At 47.6% G+C, this 17,333-nt stretch overlaps 1 protein-coding gene across 1 annotated transcript in view; it reads left to right on the top strand.

The window, feature by feature from the left end:
• Positions 1-17,333, top strand: part of LOC143141805 (von Willebrand factor D and EGF domain-containing protein) — an 83,231-nt gene that overhangs the window by 64,218 nt on the left and 1,680 nt on the right. The window contains exons 22-32 of the mRNA XM_076302512.1: positions 2,830-2,985; positions 5,651-6,640; positions 7,888-7,983; positions 8,731-8,826; positions 10,665-10,760; positions 11,094-11,189; positions 12,159-12,254; positions 13,739-13,834; positions 14,821-14,916; positions 15,441-15,536; positions 17,102-17,199. Coding sequence (XP_076158627.1) covers positions 2,830-2,985; positions 5,651-6,640; positions 7,888-7,983; positions 8,731-8,826; positions 10,665-10,760; positions 11,094-11,189; positions 12,159-12,254; positions 13,739-13,834; positions 14,821-14,916; positions 15,441-15,536; positions 17,102-17,199 — 2,012 coding nt within the window. The remainder of the gene's footprint in view (positions 1-2,829; positions 2,986-5,650; positions 6,641-7,887; positions 7,984-8,730; positions 8,827-10,664; positions 10,761-11,093; positions 11,190-12,158; positions 12,255-13,738; positions 13,835-14,820; positions 14,917-15,440; positions 15,537-17,101; positions 17,200-17,333) is intronic.

Genomic DNA, 17,333 nt, shown 5'->3' on the forward strand with positions numbered 1-17,333 from the left:
ACACACACACACAATTTGAGGAACTCAGTCTCAAACTGCCCACTACTACCGCCCAAATTGTTTTGGCCACTTGAATCTACAAGCTAAAATATTATGTTTACAGTTTAAAGGTAGCATCAGTTATTTGTCTATGTCTCAATTTTATATTTCTGTATGCCTGTTCTCTCTCCTTCTCCTCCTCCTCTTTCCATTTGTCTGTCTGTTCTTTTGTCTGCATCCCACATGCCAGACTCTGTGAAGGTGAAGAGCATTCTTGACATTCTCAGGTATCCGGATGCCCCCTTTTGAGCAGGAAATAATAAAACCAGCCCTTAGTCAATTACCTTGTGTTCTCAGTTCGTGACATTCAGGGAACGCCACGAGTGCTCAGAGCTTGGCCATACGTACCCATTCCGTCGACTTGTCCTCATTCCACCAAGGCTAATTGCTCGAGAAGAGTGTACGCAATGGCAGGAGGAGAAAGGGAAAAAAATGAAAATAATGTCTGAAGTTACTGTGGCCTTGAGACTCCGGGCTTTTTATTCTGTCCAGCTCCACGTTCATCACAGAATAAGGGGCCATTGGTTGGCTTAGCGCAGGCCAATGAGATTGTGTAGGGTAGCTCATTGTATTGGGTAGCTCTCTGTCTGAACGTTTTCATTGTGACAGGAGAGCACGAGTGTGTGTGTGTGTGTGTGTGTGTGTGTGTGTGTGTGTGTGTGTGTGTGTGTGTGTGTGTGTGTGTGTGTGTGTGGTCACTGGCGTGCAAATTACCTGTCATCACGCTTATGAGTTGGAGATGAAACGCACCCTACACACTATGTCACCACACACACACACATACACACACACACACTAGGCCAATAAATCCAGCCATTATCCGAGAGATTTGCGCTGACCTTGTTCAAAAAATTGCTAGCAATAAACCTCCCTGATGTGTGTAATTATCGTCCGATAAATCACTATTTTAATGAAAGACAGTCGCTGTCGCTTCCCTTCCCTTCCCCCTCTGCTTGTCCTCTTGGAAGACAACTTCTTCTGTTATTTTATTTTATTTTATTTCATTCTATCTTTGTCACCAGACAGGAAATGGTAGCTCTCTTTCTTAGCGCCCTGTGTTGTCATGTCCCTGATCCATCAGTCGTTTATTATGCGAACAACAGCAGCAGTCAGTAAAATACAGAACTCCCGGTGACTGTCAGTGTTTGTCAGGAGCAATGTCACCTCAAAAAGCATCCCTTTTATTTATTTACTTACTTATTTATTTATTTCCATCCCTACGGAGTCTTACAGAGAAGTATGTTAACACAACAAATGCAAGGACTGTTACTTCTTTCTCTCCCTCTCTCTCTCTCTCTTTCTCTCTCTCTGCATCAACATTCGTTTTTGTGTCATCATTAAGGACGTGGTAACCTGCCTGATGCGGTAATTACCAGATGCTCGGTGAGTGAGTGCCCTCAGAAGGAGAGGGGGTTTGAAAGCATCAGCACTTTTGGCTGGTGTGGAGCATTTGAAGACTTTTTGACTAATAGGCCAATTTATGTAATCCTTCACGCTACCTTTGGGGCTCCAGCCACAGTGTGTGTGTGTCTGTGTGTGTGTGTGTGTGTGTTTGAGGTTGGGGTTTGTGGTGGTGGGTGGGTGGGGGGAGGGTAGTTGTGTTGTGGGGTGCATGGCATGCTGTACTAGCAGGACGGAGGCTGAAGGTGAAGATGAGAGACACAGTCAGGGTCTTCCTCCACACAGACACACACACACACACACACACACACATACACACTCTCACACACACACACACCTACACACACACACACACACACACACACACACACACACACACACACACTCTTCTGCCCTCCGGAAAATTCCTCACCTTCTTTATGTCATATTAATCATCACCTGAGGAGCATCAGCCCCATACAGTTTAACAAGCTCTATCTTTCTTTCTTTCTTTCTCTCTCTATCTGTCTCTCTCTCTCTCTCTTTTTTTTTGTCTGCATTTCTCTCTCTTTGTTTCTCTATCCCTTTATCACACTCTTTGTCCTTGTCTAAGTTACATTTCTCCATCATCATTAAAAAAGGGAGTAAAAAGGACTTGCCAACGGCAGCAAAACACTGAACATTTGATGGCCTCTCTTCTCTAGGATCATAAACTGCCACATGATTAGGGATCTGCTCACTTTAATTAAAACTGCAATTAGCTCTGACTTCTAGTGCATTTCTCCTGTGCTACAACACCAGACCCACCAGTTTAGCCATGCTGTTGCCTTGGCATGTGTTCATGCCAATAAAACAATTAATGAATGTAACGTAGTGGAACATTCATCTACAGATGTGTAATGGAGGAAATATGTTCATGAATTTAGACTCTGGCATCTGATACTCAATACAAATGTGAAATGACTACCAAGATGCCATTGAATGAGCAACACTGATCTATATAGATAAGTAGAATCCTTATAGTTTAGCGATGAGGAACCTAAACAGGACAGTTGTAAAGATAAGAGCTGTGTTAACGCAGGAGGACAGGTCAACAAGGTTGCATTAAAACTATAACCAGAGAGGGTTAAATCGGAGCTAGTAATCAAGGATCTTTGCTATAACCACATCTCTATTTCTCATGTACAGTATGTCTATCTTTGATTACTCCATGCTTGTTGCATTCCCTCCTCATTTGCTTCACATTTCAACGAGTGTAAGGGGTTAGGGTGTACGGAAGGGAGGGAGGAAAAGAAATGGGAGAGAGGGGGAGAGAATTAAGAAGAGCCTACAGTTCATGCTGGCATGCTGAAGCAGGACTATAGAGTGTAATGTTCTGTGTGTTTTGTGTGTTGTTTCCCCTGCGGACAGACTATCCCCCAGTTCCCTCGCCGTGTTCCAGCAGGCCCTGTTACCCAGGCGTCCAGTGCATCGACCTGCGCCCACCCTACGTGGGCTATGTCTGCGGACGCTGCCCACCTGGTTACCATGGCAATGGGCGCGTCTGCACAAAACATCCCCGAGCAGGTATGTGCCCCAACCCCCGACACACACACACACACACACACGAACACACACACACACACACACACACACACACACACACACACACACACACACATCCCTCATAGACACACACACACACACACACACACACACACACACACACACACACACACACACACACACACACACACACACACACACACACACACACACACACACACACACACACACACACACACACACACCATACATACTTCTGATCTAGTGTATAGTCAGATAAGAGGACTGTGAACAATTATGTAGGCTTTGCTATTGCTTTGGGTTTCTACTGTATATTACCCAATATTACTCTGAGGAAGGATCTTGCCCTGTCCTGAAGTGCCCGTACCTGGATGCGTCTACATGAATTCACATGTTTAGGATTCATCTCGTCTAACCTTGTTGTATTTTGGAAATAAAATAGGCAGTCATCCGTGAAGAGGTGGTTGATATACTGTATATAGAGTTATTATCTCTGGTGTGCTGTGTTGGTTGTCTAATAGGAAGGCAGGAAGCCTTGACTAATTGTGCAAAGCAAGCCGTGGTAATCTCTGAGATGAGACGACCTTTGATGCGCTGGGGCGCAGCGCTCCGAACAGCACGCGCCTTCCCGCGCTCATGCGTATCTCCAGCTTTTGACCCCGAATGTGATAATTATGTGTGTCTGTTTTCTTTTTTCATATCTCCATCTGAAGACACACACACACACACACACACACACACACACGTAAAAAAGAGAAAGAAAGAGGTGCACGTACAAGAGAGAAAGAGTGAGACAGAGAGAGACAGAATAAGAAGAGGGCAGTACTTGACCTTCAGGGGATATTTTGAATGCGAAGACGCCTAGGAGACACACAGAGTCTATTACAGTGGTGCGTTGCATGGCGGCGCACTGTTTCTCATTCATTTGCATAGTCAATCATCTCCTTTATCCTCCTCAGGAGAAAATGATGAATAGCTGGTCTGGTCTTGGTTGGCTCCCGAGCCTGATCGCCAAAACTAGGTTTATAGTCCCACTGCCTGCTGGGAGAAGCCCCTTCATCTTCACAGACCTCCAGCCACTGATTAATTGATGCTCGGGCAAGAGCCGCTGTTTATTTTTCATACGCGGAAAAAGGCGGAGAAGAGCTCTATTTTATTCGGCTCTCTCTCAGCGCCCGTTCAAGGTAACGGCGTAATGGCGTTTGCTGGTGCACGGAGCACTTCACAGCTGGAACAGAATATTTTGAAATGCGTCTCACGCCATCCCTGATGCCACTTGGGGGCCAGACACTAACAACACCATTTGTCAGTGGGAAAAGGGCATTTGAAAAAACGAAAACAGAAAGAAAAACAGTCAAGACTTCCTCAGTTCTCTTATTCATTAAACAAAGCTCTATGCATCGACGGGGACACAGGCGCATGGAACGCATTAGGAAGTAAAAGGGCTAAACATGAAAGTCTGATGGCCTTTCATAATTTAGTTTGGAGACACACACTTTCTCTCTCTCACACACACACCAAAGAGAGAGAGAGAGAGAGAGAGAGAGAGAGAGAGAGAGAGAGAAAACTAGCCATGACCTTTCCGCCTAAGATGGGTCCGTAATGGTTCGTTGTGGCGGGAATCTGAAAAGCGCACCAAGGCTCCTCGATTCCCGTGACAAATTCCCAGCAATCTCCGAGGGGAGATCTGCTCTGAGGCCACACGTGGATTTCTGCATCGTAAACTACTCACTTGAATCCTCTCTCTCCATCTATCCATCTCTCTCTCTCTCTCTCTCTCTCTCTCTCTCTCTCTCTCTCTCTCTCTCTCTCTCTCTCTCTTTCTTTGTTTCTTTCTCTCTCTCTCTCTCTCTCTCTCTCTCTCCTGCCTTTGAGTCTTCTCTCATGGGTGTGTGTAAATCAAAATGTCCACACATGTTCTTGTTTTCAACCCTTCATTTTGTGTGTGTGTGTGTGTGTGTGTGTGTGTGTGTGTGTGTGTGTGTGTGTGTGTGTGTGTGTGAGAGAGAGTCTGTAGGATATCTGCCTAGACCTCAGTCCAAACCTGTTTTTTTCTCACTCTCTCTCTCTATCCTGTGTTCAAACATCAACTTTCATCGAAAGAGGGGGTAAATTGATTACATCGTGCTTATCTACCAGGACTGCTGATTCTAACACTAAAGAAGGGAGGACTGAACATCTTTTGAAGATGAATGAAACAGAATAAGCACAACCCAAAGCTGTTTGGGCAAATTATAGGTGACCCTACAGTGTTATTTCACTGTCTGGCTTTTGGAATTGGCAATATCCAAGTCACTTTCTAAGCCAACAAATCTTTTTCTGAAGGAGTATATTCCAAACCCCCTTAAAATGAGTTATCCCTTTCTCATTGTCTGTCTGTCTGTCTGTCTCTCTCTCTCATTTCTCAATACAGTAAACTTCAGTGATGCAAAGTTATACCGACAAAACCAGACCTTGAATACAGAAAAAAATCCTTGCCTGGAGTTCTCTCTCTCTTTCTTTCATGCTCTTTCTCTCCTTTCTTTCATTTTTGTTCAGTGATAGCTTGTGCGCATACTAATGATCAAAATGAGAGTTACAGCACTCTTTGCTGATGTTTGCAGTGGCTAGCGAAAGGCCTTTTTTAAAGTCTAAATCTCTGTTTGTGTCTCCCTCCCGTCTGCAGCTGGTCAGTCCCAGTCCAAGCTCAGCAGGTCAGGCCCGGTCCACAGTAAAGCTCCGCAGCTACACCTGCCCTCGTTCCCCTTCAGGAACCCCCACCGCCACATCTCCCTCTCCCAGCCTTCGGCACGGAGCGTCCCTCCTGTCCAGAGTGGCACGGCGTGGTCCCCGGCGCTACGCAACGCGGCCCCTGCCCCCACGCTTTACCCGGTCACGGAGAGGCGGCTGGCCTTGCGGCCCCAGCAGCAGCTGCAGTTCGACCGGGAAGCACACACACACAAGGAAACACACTCACACACCACCAGCAACCGCTTCTCGACGCACAGCGCGCAGCCAGACGCGCAGCCAGACGTGCAGCCAGACGCCGGGGCTGGGAGTCGGAGGGAGTCTCGAGCCGGAGCCGAAGTGGCTGGTTCTTCTTCTTCTTCTTCTTCTTCTAAGGCTGCCGTATCCCAGAGTGGTGCTGTTGTTAGCCGCGCAGCAGCAGCGGAGAGCGGTAAAGTGACCCCCCCGCACTCCAGGTCCCCCGAAATCCGTCCCCCACCACAACACCGGTCCCCGGCGCTGCTCGTGGCCCCAGGAGGGGCGCGCGCGTGGACCCCCGCCCAGCAGCGTCCCCAGACAGCCGCGCTGACCGCCCTCTCTTTCTCCTTCTCCGAGGCCGAGTACTCGGCGGACGGGGCGGCGGCGGACGTCGACACTGACCCGCAGCCCGTGTTCCCCTTCACCACACCGGCCAGACGCACGTATCGGCCCTCCGCCGACTCCGCGAAGCCTCGCCACTCCACCCCGCCGCGCGTAAGCGGTATCAGTCTCATGGGCCGCCGCGACCCTGAACCCGGGTCCGAATCTGACCTGGGGCTGGACTTCGCCCCTCTGACCTGTGACGACGCACCATGCTACCCTGGGGTCCCGTGCTTCCATAGGCCAAGCGGTGGGTTCCGCTGTGGCCGCTGCCCCATCAACTACATCGGGGATGGACGATCCTGCCGAGGTATCCAGCCAATTACACGCTTTATTAGACAGCTCATTTAAACAGAGGCGTTATTGAAAGCTTGAATGGACGTCTATGTGTGTTCAATACACTATTACGCCATTTAGCCAGATCATTACTGACCCACTTTACCAGACACAACATACGGTATGTTCAGGAATTGTGCCTTAAATTATACTATTCTACACTTTAGACAGATCATTACCCATGAAAATATATTGCCTGTACAAACCTGATTTTACCAGGCAGACTCCTGAATGGAAAGTCTATATCTTTAATTACACTTGTGTTAAAACAGATCATTAGAGGGCATAATGCATTTGTCGTTGCGGCCACTTTCTCACACTCTGGTTATGGATATGAATCACCCACGTTTTTGACAATGGTATTGACAAGCACGTTTATGTTATTCAGGCCTTGCGTGTCTGAAACCACTGTCCCAATGATGCGGAGAATATCTGAGGTATCGAATCTGTGTGTGTGTTACTGATCCTGAATTTGTTTGTATTCTTCAGGCCATTATATTTCTGAAAGCATTGTCCCAATGATGGTGAGAATATTTGAGACACAGAATCTATGCTTATTGCTCTAGACTGTTTTTCCCCTCGCCCCTCCGACAAGGGATTGATTTGGGCATCCATTAGAATGGGTCCTAAACAACAAAGCTCCACACGGGCCTCGGCTGCTATTGGCCCCGCTGATTGTGCCCCTGTGTTAACGGCAAACTAAGACATCAAGCACGGGGATGTTTAGGGGAAAACAACAGAGAGCAGGAGAGGCAATAATGAGCTGAATGTCGAAAAGCTGCCGGGAGGTTGGGGGGGGGGGGCAGTTTCAGTTTCAGCGTGACAGCCTGTTTGATGGGGAGGGAGGTTTTGTGTCTGTGTGTATCTTTCTCTATGTGTGTGCCTATCTATGTGTGTGTGTGTGTGTATTAGTGTGTATGTGTGTGTGTGTATTAGTGTGTGTGTGTGTGTGTGTGTGTGTGTGTGTGTGTGTGTGTGTGTGTGTGTGTGTGTGTGTGTGTGTTGTGTGTGTGTGTGTGTGTGTGTGTGTGTGTGTGTGTGTGTGTGTGTGTGTGTTTGTATATTGTGTGTGTGTATGTCTGAGTGTGTGTGTGTGTTTGTGTCTGTATTGTGTGTGTGTAGTTCTGAGTGTGTGTGTGTGTGCGTGTGTGTGTGTGTGTGTGTGTGTGTAAATATAATCTTTCTTAATTGGCTGCTCTGATGGGGCGGCGGCCCTGTCAGCTGTGTGCAGGCACCCATGCGGTAGGAACATGGAGTGTGCCGCCCCCAACACCTGCCGCTGCAAGCCAGGATATATAGGCCCCAACTGTCAAACAGGTGAGACACACACACACACACACACACACAAACACACACACACACTCTCAAACACATATGCACTCTGTCTAAAATGAAATGAAATGCTCTCTCACACACACTCACACACACACACACATGCACAAACAGAGATCCATCGATTCCCCATGCACAGACACAGATATGTGTAGACCTAAACAAAACACACATCTATACATACACATGCCCTTTGACACGTGCATCAGCATCCACTGTTGATGCACGTACATACAAACACAAACAAACACACTCTTACACACACACATTCTCTCTCTTTCTCTCTCTCTCACACATACACACACACACACACACACACACACACACACACATTCACAGATGCACAGAGGTTGTCCATGTGCTTGGACACATGTTCACACTTTTGTACTTCATACTACAGTACATGCACCTGCAGGTGCTATCCGACCTCCCATGCTCTCGCTCTCTCTCTCTCTCTCCCTCTCTCTCTCTCACACACACACACACACACACACACACACACACACACACACACACTCAGTAAAAGCTTATCTCTGCACTCAGGTGTATGGGGGTGTTATTCCCCTGCAGTGCTGTAGGAATGAGACTATGTGTGAGTGTGTGTGTGTGTGTGTGTGTGTGTGTGTGTGTGTGTGTGTGTGTGTGTGTGTGTGTGTGTGTGTGTTGCGCTGCGCGCGCGTGTGTGTGTGTGTGTGTGCGCGTGATATCTGACGTCTGCCACCTTCTCTGCAGCTATCTGCAGTCCAGGCTGCCGTAACGGGGGCACGTGTGTGGCTCCTGGTGTGTGTGCCTGTGCCAAGGGTTACCACGGCGAGAGCTGCGAGGATGGTAAGCCGCGTCAGACAGCAAACAAGGCCTGGCTGAGTAACTACAGATATGGAGGAGCTTTTCTGTCTTTCTGTCTGTCTTTCTGTCTGTTAGTGTGTGTATTTGTGTGAGTGTGTGGGTGTGTGTGTGGGTGTGTGTATTCATGGGGCAGTTTGACAATGATCCCTGGTGTCTGTGTGCAAAGACTCTCTGTGTGAGACAGACTAATTCCTCATCACTGACACACACACACACACACAGGTACACACAGACACACACACATACAGAGAGAGGGAAAGAGATAGAGAGAGAGAGAGAGGATAGATAGAGAGAGAGAGAGAGAGAGAAGATACTGCTGCAAAACTAAGCACTGACTAGAAGACAGGAAAGAGGGATGGCGAGGGAGGAAGAAGTGAGAGAAGAAAGATTGGGTGAGAGAGAATGATAGAAAAGATGGAAGAAAAGATGGGGTGAGAGAGAATGATAGAAAAGATGGAAGAAAAGCCAGGGGAATGAGAGGGACAGAGGGAGAAAGTGACATAAAACTGGGAAAGGTGGAAGAGAGGCGGAAAGAAAGCAAGAGAGGTGCAGACAGAGAGACGAAGAGGAGGAGGAGTGGTGGTGAGGACCACATAATGGAAAAGCCAGGGGGAAAAGGAGGGATTTGAAGACTAAAGAGAGAAGAGAGATGCATTAGAGATTCAAAGATAAAGTAGCTGGGAGAGGTGTGAAGGGGAGATGGAAGCAGAAAAGCCGAAAGAGAGAGAGAGAGAGAGAGATGAGGAGATGGCATCAGCTCCTAAAGACATAAGAAGGAGATGAGAGGGGAGAAAGTGTCGCTGGAGGGAGAGAGAGAGAGAGAGGGATAGAGAGAGGGAGGGATAGAGGTGATGGGAGGGAGAGAGAGAGGGAGGGATAGAGGTGATGGGAGGGAGAGAGAGAGAGAGGGAGGGATAGAGGTGATGGGAGATTTAGAGGTAAAGAGGGTAGAGGAGAGGACAGAGGAGATCAGAATGAGATGAAATGAGAAAAGAAGAGAGAGAGAATAATAGAGGAGGCAGAAATGAAATGAACCAGTAATGGAGAGGGGACGCGGAAGCTGATGAGGGGAAATGAAGGAGTCGGGGAACAGAAGGGGAGAGAGAGAGGGAGAGAGAGGGAGGGAGGGAGGGAGAGGGGGGGTGAGAGAGAAAGAGGGAGAGAGACACGTACGTACACGACACATTACTCAAAGCCCAGTGTGTTGGCAGTCCCTAGTCCAACCGGTCGGCTTGACTCAGCCGATCCGTGCCCAGTTTTTAATGATGCCCGCTCACTAAGTGGCATCACTTCAACACTGGCACCTCCTCTCTCTCTATCTGCTTTCCTTGCTCCTCCATACCCCTTTATCTCTCTCCCTCACTCCCTTTTTTCACTGTCCCTCCCTCATTCTCTCTTTCTATTTCTGTACCTCTCTCTCTCTTTATTCTCTCTATTTCTTTCTCACTCACCTCTCTGCCTCCTCTCTCTTCTTCTCATCCTCACTGACACATTACTGCCCCCTAGAGTTCAAGACTGCCACCTTCATCTCTTAGCCTAGCAATAGCATTAGCATTAGCATCCCATGCTAACTAACTAACACTAGACAGCAGTGTGATGTATGTGTGGTTTGGAGAAGTTTGGAGGCCTGTGTCCTGCTGCTATGGCTAATGGACGTCTCTCTCTCTCTTTTTTTGGGAGGGTGGGGTGGGGGTGGAGGGAGGTTTTATTATGGCTTGGTTTTAATGTTACCTGGTTTCCTTTTTGACTGTCAATAAGTCTCTCTCTCTCTCTCTCTCTCTCTCTCTCTCTCTCTCTCTGTTCCTCTCTCGATGTCCAAGCACTCTGCAGCGTGCCATGCCAGCATGGAGGGACGTGTGTGGGCAGAGACACCTGCTCCTGCCCGTATGGCTTTGTGGGGCCCAGATGTGAAACCAGTGAGTGAGCCTCCCTCTCTGACCTTATCTCTCCAGCCCCTGTGGTGGCAGCATCGGTCTGGGAGGAGAGCACAGTGTGTTTGTCTTTCTCGTAGATAAATAAAGAATTTGAGAAAGTATGAGAGTGTGTGAGTGGATGCAAGTGGATGTGTTTTTATGTGTGTGTGTGTGTGTGAGAGAGAGAAACAGAGAGAGAGAGAGAGAGTACATGTGAATATGCAGGTGTGCATAAATGGATCTGCGTGTTTCTCTCTCTCTCTTCCTCTCTGTGTGTGTGTCTGTGTCTGTGTGTGTGTGTGTCCTCCACCTCACCTCCTGGTCTCGGTTTTTCAGTGGTGTGTAGCCGTCACTGTCATAACGGCGGGGAGTGTGTGTCGCCTGACGAGTGCCTCTGCATGCCTGGATGGACAGGACCCTCCTGTGAGACGGGTAGGTAGAGCATGCTGTGTGTGTGTGTGTGTGTGTGTGTGTGTGTGTGTGTGTGTGTGTCCTTGTGTGTGGGTCTGTCTCCCTTTGTGTGTGTGTACAAGTGACTCCCACGGGAATTAATCTGTGCTGGTGAATGCATCAGGCGGAGGATAGCTCTTTATCAGCCTTGCTTCTCAGAGTGTGTGTGTGTGTGTGTGTGTATGTGTGTGTGTGTGTGTGTGTGTGTGTGTGTGAGTGAGTGAGTGAGTGAGTGAGTGAGTGAGTGAGTGAGTGTGTGTGTGTGTGTGAGTGAGTGAGTGTGTGTGTGCCTGTGTGTGTGCCTGTGTGTGCAGGTCGAGGAGAGCTGTTTGTCAGTTCCTTGCCTGGCACATGCAGAGCCCTAGTCACTGAGGGCTTTGATGTTGTGTGGTTCCCCTTGCGCTTGCTATTTTCCCAAGGTACACTGGGGGACTGAGGCTAATGCCTAGAGAATCCTGATACCAGATCCTGAGTGCTTCCCTGTTATTTCAGCCATATGATATACTTTTGTCAGTGACTATATATATATCACTGACAAAAGTATTGGCACCCCTTTAGATATGTTGGTTTTTAAGCTAAATGCATACTGATATTTCTCAGGAATGCTACCACAGCTGATGTCTGACTACCCATAACCTTAACACTGGATTTTAACAATAAAAAATGTGCTTTTATCAGTGCAAAAGACACGTTTTGTGAAGGGTGCCAAAACTTTTGACTGTGTCAGTTTGACAGTATTCACTTCCCACAACAACATTAAAGAGGTGCCAATGCCTTTGTCAGTGACTGTAGTATATGTTATATAGATGTACATACAGTACTGGAATACAGCAATAGACAAATATATCTACTTCACTCTTGTACTCACGCCAGCGTTCTTGTTGTCCTTGTCAACACTAAATGGTTTTGTTTGTTTGTGTGTTTGTTTGTGTGTTTGTTTGTTTCTCCCAGCCTTGTGTGACCCGGTGTGTCTAAACGGGGGTACCTGCCTCCGCCCCAACACCTGCAGCTGCCCCCACGGCTTCTATGGCTCCCAGTGCCAGAACGGTAACCATGTCCACATCACTACATCACTACATATTCGCTTTCTCAAGTTATATTTTCTAGCCTTGGGATTTACGAGTCTTTATTGACAGGATAGTGAAGTGGAACTGGAGACAAAAGTGGGAGTTTAGTAATCCTGTGTCACTGTCAGCCAAATGCACTTTCGACACCACTGCTGCAGTCATTACCCTTGCAGTCAGCATATTTGTATATTTCCACTAGCACTATTGTTCTTAACTGGTCTGGCCTTGGGACCCTACATTTCCCATAAAGTCGCGACCCATATATTTTAGCCAACTGATACAGTGAGCAATCTGATAAGGTAGCATTTTAAATGGGCATGTTTTTTTTTTTTACCACAAGCTCCGTGACCCACCCAGAATGGTTCCGCGACCAGTTAAGAAACACTGCAGCACTTGCACACCTGACATTGGATGGATGTGACTGTCACAGTTCATCCACATGCACAATATAAAGTTATATTTTGGGCTTGAGAGAATAAAAGATCAGATTGAAAGTGAGTGGGAGAGAGATTTTTGTGAGGCTGGGCTCAGGAAACGGCCTCAGGAAACGACCTCAGGAAATGACCTCAGACTGGACTTGAACTTGTATGTGGTATGGGACACCAATGTTACCATAGCACTATGGCTGGCTAGGACCACAGGCACTTTTGACACCCTCCACTCAGCCATTGCCCTTGCAACCAGCATATCTGTATACGCTGTATCTGCTGGAACACCTGAGATTGGATGGGGGCCTCTTATGTTTAATGGACCCATTATAGTGTGGAGAGAGAAATCATGTGGATTGACGGCAGGCTCACTAGAGCAGCGTTTGATCAAGGCGGAGATACATCAGATGCCTGGCAGTGCTCCAAACTGTCCAATCACATCTCTCTCTCTCTCTCTCTCTCTCTCTTTCTCTCTTTCCCTCCCTCTGTCTCTCTCTCCCTCTCCCGCTATGTCTCCATCCCTCTACCTCATTCTCTTTCTCCCTCTTTCTGTCTGTCTTTCTCCTTCTCTCTCTCTCTCTCCCTCTCTCCCTCTCTGTCTCCCTCCCTCTAACTCACTCTCTCTCTCTCTCCCTCTTTCTTTCTGTCTCCCTTTCTCTCGTATTCACCTGGCTCGTAGAGTGTGTCCCGCAGTTCAAAAGGGAAAGTGATGCTGTCTAGCCATCAGCCAACATCTCACTTTCCCTTTCATCCCCCTCTTTGCCCCCTTTGGCTCCGCATCTGTCTGGGCTGCCGTAGGTGCTGTGTTCTTCAGGCTTAAACAACTGACAAATACAGTGTAATACTATAGCAACATACTGTAAGGTGATATAGGTAGTCTGAGGCTTTGTATCAAGTTGTGTTAAGTAACATGTTGATAGTATGTTCTTACTTTGCATGGGCCTATTATTTTGCAATGATTAATGTGATGTGTGATTCTTGTTTCCTCTGTTTTTCATGTCTATTTTTTGTTTTGTTTTGTTTTGCCTTGCCATAGCTGTCTGCAACCCTCCCTGTAAGAATGGTGGCCGCTGCATTCGCAACAATGTCTGCACTTGTCTGGAGGGGTACACTGGAAACCGCTGTGAGAGAAGTGAGTATCACATCAATTGCTTATCCATCCTTATGCTCTGTGTGTGTGTGTGTGTGTGTGTGTGTGTGTGTGTGTGTGTGTGTGTGTGTGTGTGTGTGTAAGCTGCACCTGTCTGGAGGGATACACTGGAAACCGCTGTGAGAGAAGTGAGTATCACATCCTCCTCCTCTCCATCCTTCCCTGGAATCCTTCTCTGTTTGCGTGTGTGTGTTTGTGTGTGTGTGTGTGTGTGTGTGTGTGTGTGCGTGCATGTACGCATTCCCCACACAACAGAGCATATGGAAGAGGAAATGAAGACATATGGGCACTTTATGTTGAGTGGTGTGTGTGTGTGTGTGTGTGTGTGTGTGTGTGTGTGTGTGTGTGTGTGTGTGTGTGGTGATGGATGTAGCGTAGGAGAGGCCCATCACTGAGATCCCTGGCCGCTCCTCGTCTGATGGTGTGTGGGGATAGGGGGTTGAGGGGGATGCAATGCATATGGCAGTCGCACACACAGGAAGTGAGGGGAGATGCCGATGAAATGAGGAGGGGGATTACCTAACGCGGCACCGTGTCACATGTCGGTGGCTTTAATAGGCACTGTCAGGGAGGGTCCCCCTACGCTGCTGAAAGTTTTATAGCAATATGCTAAAGGTCTGCATCACACACACACATATACACACACACGCACACATGCACACACAAACGCACCCGCACGCACACACATACACACACACACACCCCAGGATATATCTTATTTAGCCGTTGAGGAGCTGTTAAAGTTGATAAAAATAAAACTCCGAAGACTGGAGAATCTTTGACAGAGGTGCGTTGTCGAGTGTGTGAAATTTTACATCTGACTTACAGTGGGTGCCCTGTAGATATGAAAGAAGCAATGCATTCATTATATGCTCTACATGTAAAAGCAAAAATGTCTGTGTGGTACCGGCGGACTCTGTCCAGCTCTGGCGGCGTTCTGATGGCTTGGTGCTGGGTCTCATCCACAGGTGTGTGTGAGCCAGGCTGCATGAATGGCGGGAGGTGTGTCGGCCCAGATGTGTGTGACTGCCCCTCTGGCTGGCGAGGGAGGCGCTGCGATAAACGTGAGTGGCGACGCGGAAAACACACCATGCTGACATGACACACACACTCTCTCTCCCTCTCTCTCTCTCTCTCTCTCTACCTCCCTACCCCAGTGCACCCTTGAAAGCATGGCACGGGCATGACATTCCTGAACCCCCCCCTTCAACACACACACACACACACACACACACCACCCCAGAGCAGATGCCGGCGCGCCAAGAGCGTTGCGGCACACATATGGAGGACATTTATCTCAGTGACTGCTCAGTCCAGAAAACAACACCCACACACCTCTCACGCTGTCTCTCAAACACATTACCATACACACGCACACACACACATACATACACGCGCACACGCACACACACATACACACACACACACACGCACACACACACGCACACACACAACTCTCACTGTCTCTCAAACACACTAACACATATACGTGCATTCGTACGAGTTTAATACGTGTGGTGTGCATTTGTGAAAGATTTGCCATGAGTGTTTGTGACAGAAGTGTGTGTTTTGCTGTCTGTTCCTATAGCCAAGTGCCTGCAGAAGTGTCTGAACGGTGGAGAGTGTGTCGGGCCCAATACCTGTCTGTGCAGTACCGGTTGGCAGGGCACGCTGTGCCAAGTCCGTAAGTGGCTAGCTCGCTCTGCCTCGTGCCGCCTAGGGCTACTCTCACTGTCAGAAGGCCCTTACACTGCTGCAGGTCTGAGGAGATACAGTATAAACACACTCTCACACACCTCTATCGCTGTCTGTCAAACACACACTGAGGGCCACATACACACACTCACACACTCACACACGCACACACATCAGTAGTCGTTCTTTTGCCAGTGTCTGTTCTCCTTTTCTCATCCCTTCACTTGATTTATAACTGTGTCTGATATAGCTGTTATTGCTACAGTATAGCTATGAGTGCGCTAGCTCCAATTCATCCTGACCCAAAATAACCTGCCTGCATTGAAACAAGTGGATCTGACACATATTTCTCTGTATTTTTCACTGAAGTATTGCAGTGAAGTATTTCACTCTGTCTATTTGTTATCCCTGAGTGTGTGAGTGTGTTCTGTGAGTGTGTCTGTGTGTATCTCCGTTCAAAATGTGGCTAATATCTTTTGACAGAGACTTGTCTCACATTCCCTGCAATATCCATTCCCAAAAAATGTTTTTGAAGTATTTTCTCTGTGAACTCTCTCTCTCTCTCTCTCTCTCTCTCTCTCTCTCTCTCTCTCTCTCTCTCTCTCTCTCTCTCTCTCTCTCTCTCCCTCTCTCTCTCCAGTGGTTCTCAAATGAGGTTTCAAATAAAGAGTTTTGAAAGTCTCTCTGTCTCTCTCTCTCTCTCTCCGCCTCTCTTTCCCTCTCCTTCGTCACTCTGGCTGACAGACTCTGGCCTTGTGTCTATATATCACCAGAGAGTTTACACAGAGGGAGTCCAGCTCTGTGAAGCCAGGCTGCCCTCAGTAAAGATGATTCATAGCCCTCCTCTATCACCTCTCTCATTAATACCCACGTGCTGCCTGCCATTGCCTTGGCCATATTAAAGTCATAATGGCTCTGATTGTATCACTACACCTGTGCATACATAAAAAGATTTATTTCCATCAAGAAGGCCACACCTGAGCTTCAGCCAGTAATTTCTCATTACAGGTTTAGCAGTCTATTGTGGTGTGCTTTTATTATCTACAGTGGGGAGTAAAGAACTTCTTAAGACCAATTACTTGTCTATGCTGCCCACATCAGCATGAAACTGCATGAAACATTTGCCATGCTTGACAGATTTAGTACTGTGAATACGGCGTTATTAGTGGTGGGATTTTATGATTCATTTAGATTATGAATTCTGGATATATATTCTATTATATTGCATCTAAATATTTAAAAACCTGAAATAAAAGCACAGCATCAAAATCCTCATACTATGACATAAGCTATAGCCTATGACTCAAACTGAGCAATATGAAATAAAAGTGGCTAATGATGTGTAATACTTTGTCATTGAAAATTAATCCAACATATCCAGGAATCAAACACAGACGTGCGTAGTCACAGTGCATTCACCTATCATAGCCACCAGGCCAGAGTAACTGTTGCAGTACGTGGACTCGAAGGATGTTTTAAAAGGCTGCTGTGTGCTGAAGGAAGTGCTGCTGCTGCTGCGGTTAATTTAACGTCCTGTCATGTCTCACTCTTCAGCCATCTGCGAACAGAAGTGCCTGTACGGGAGCCGCTGTGTCCGGCCCAATTACTGCGCCTGCAGATACGGCTATGAAGGGACTGGCTGTGCCAGGAAGGTTAGCAGTGTGTGTGTGTGTGTGTGTGTGTGTGTGTGTGTGGTGGAGAAAGAGAGAGAGAGGAGATTCCTTGAAACTATAGTAAAATCCAACACAATGCAATGCAAGCCAATTGAAATTTAATTAAATTGTTG

The sequence above is a fragment of the Alosa pseudoharengus genome, unplaced genomic scaffold (assembly GCF_046254945.1).
Source record: "Alosa pseudoharengus isolate Yale_2024_CS ecotype anadromous, Long Island Sound unplaced genomic scaffold, YU_APseudo_1.1 YU_APseudo_1.1_scf_24, whole genome shotgun sequence".
Taxonomy (NCBI): Eukaryota; Metazoa; Chordata; class Actinopteri; order Clupeiformes; family Clupeidae; genus Alosa; species Alosa pseudoharengus.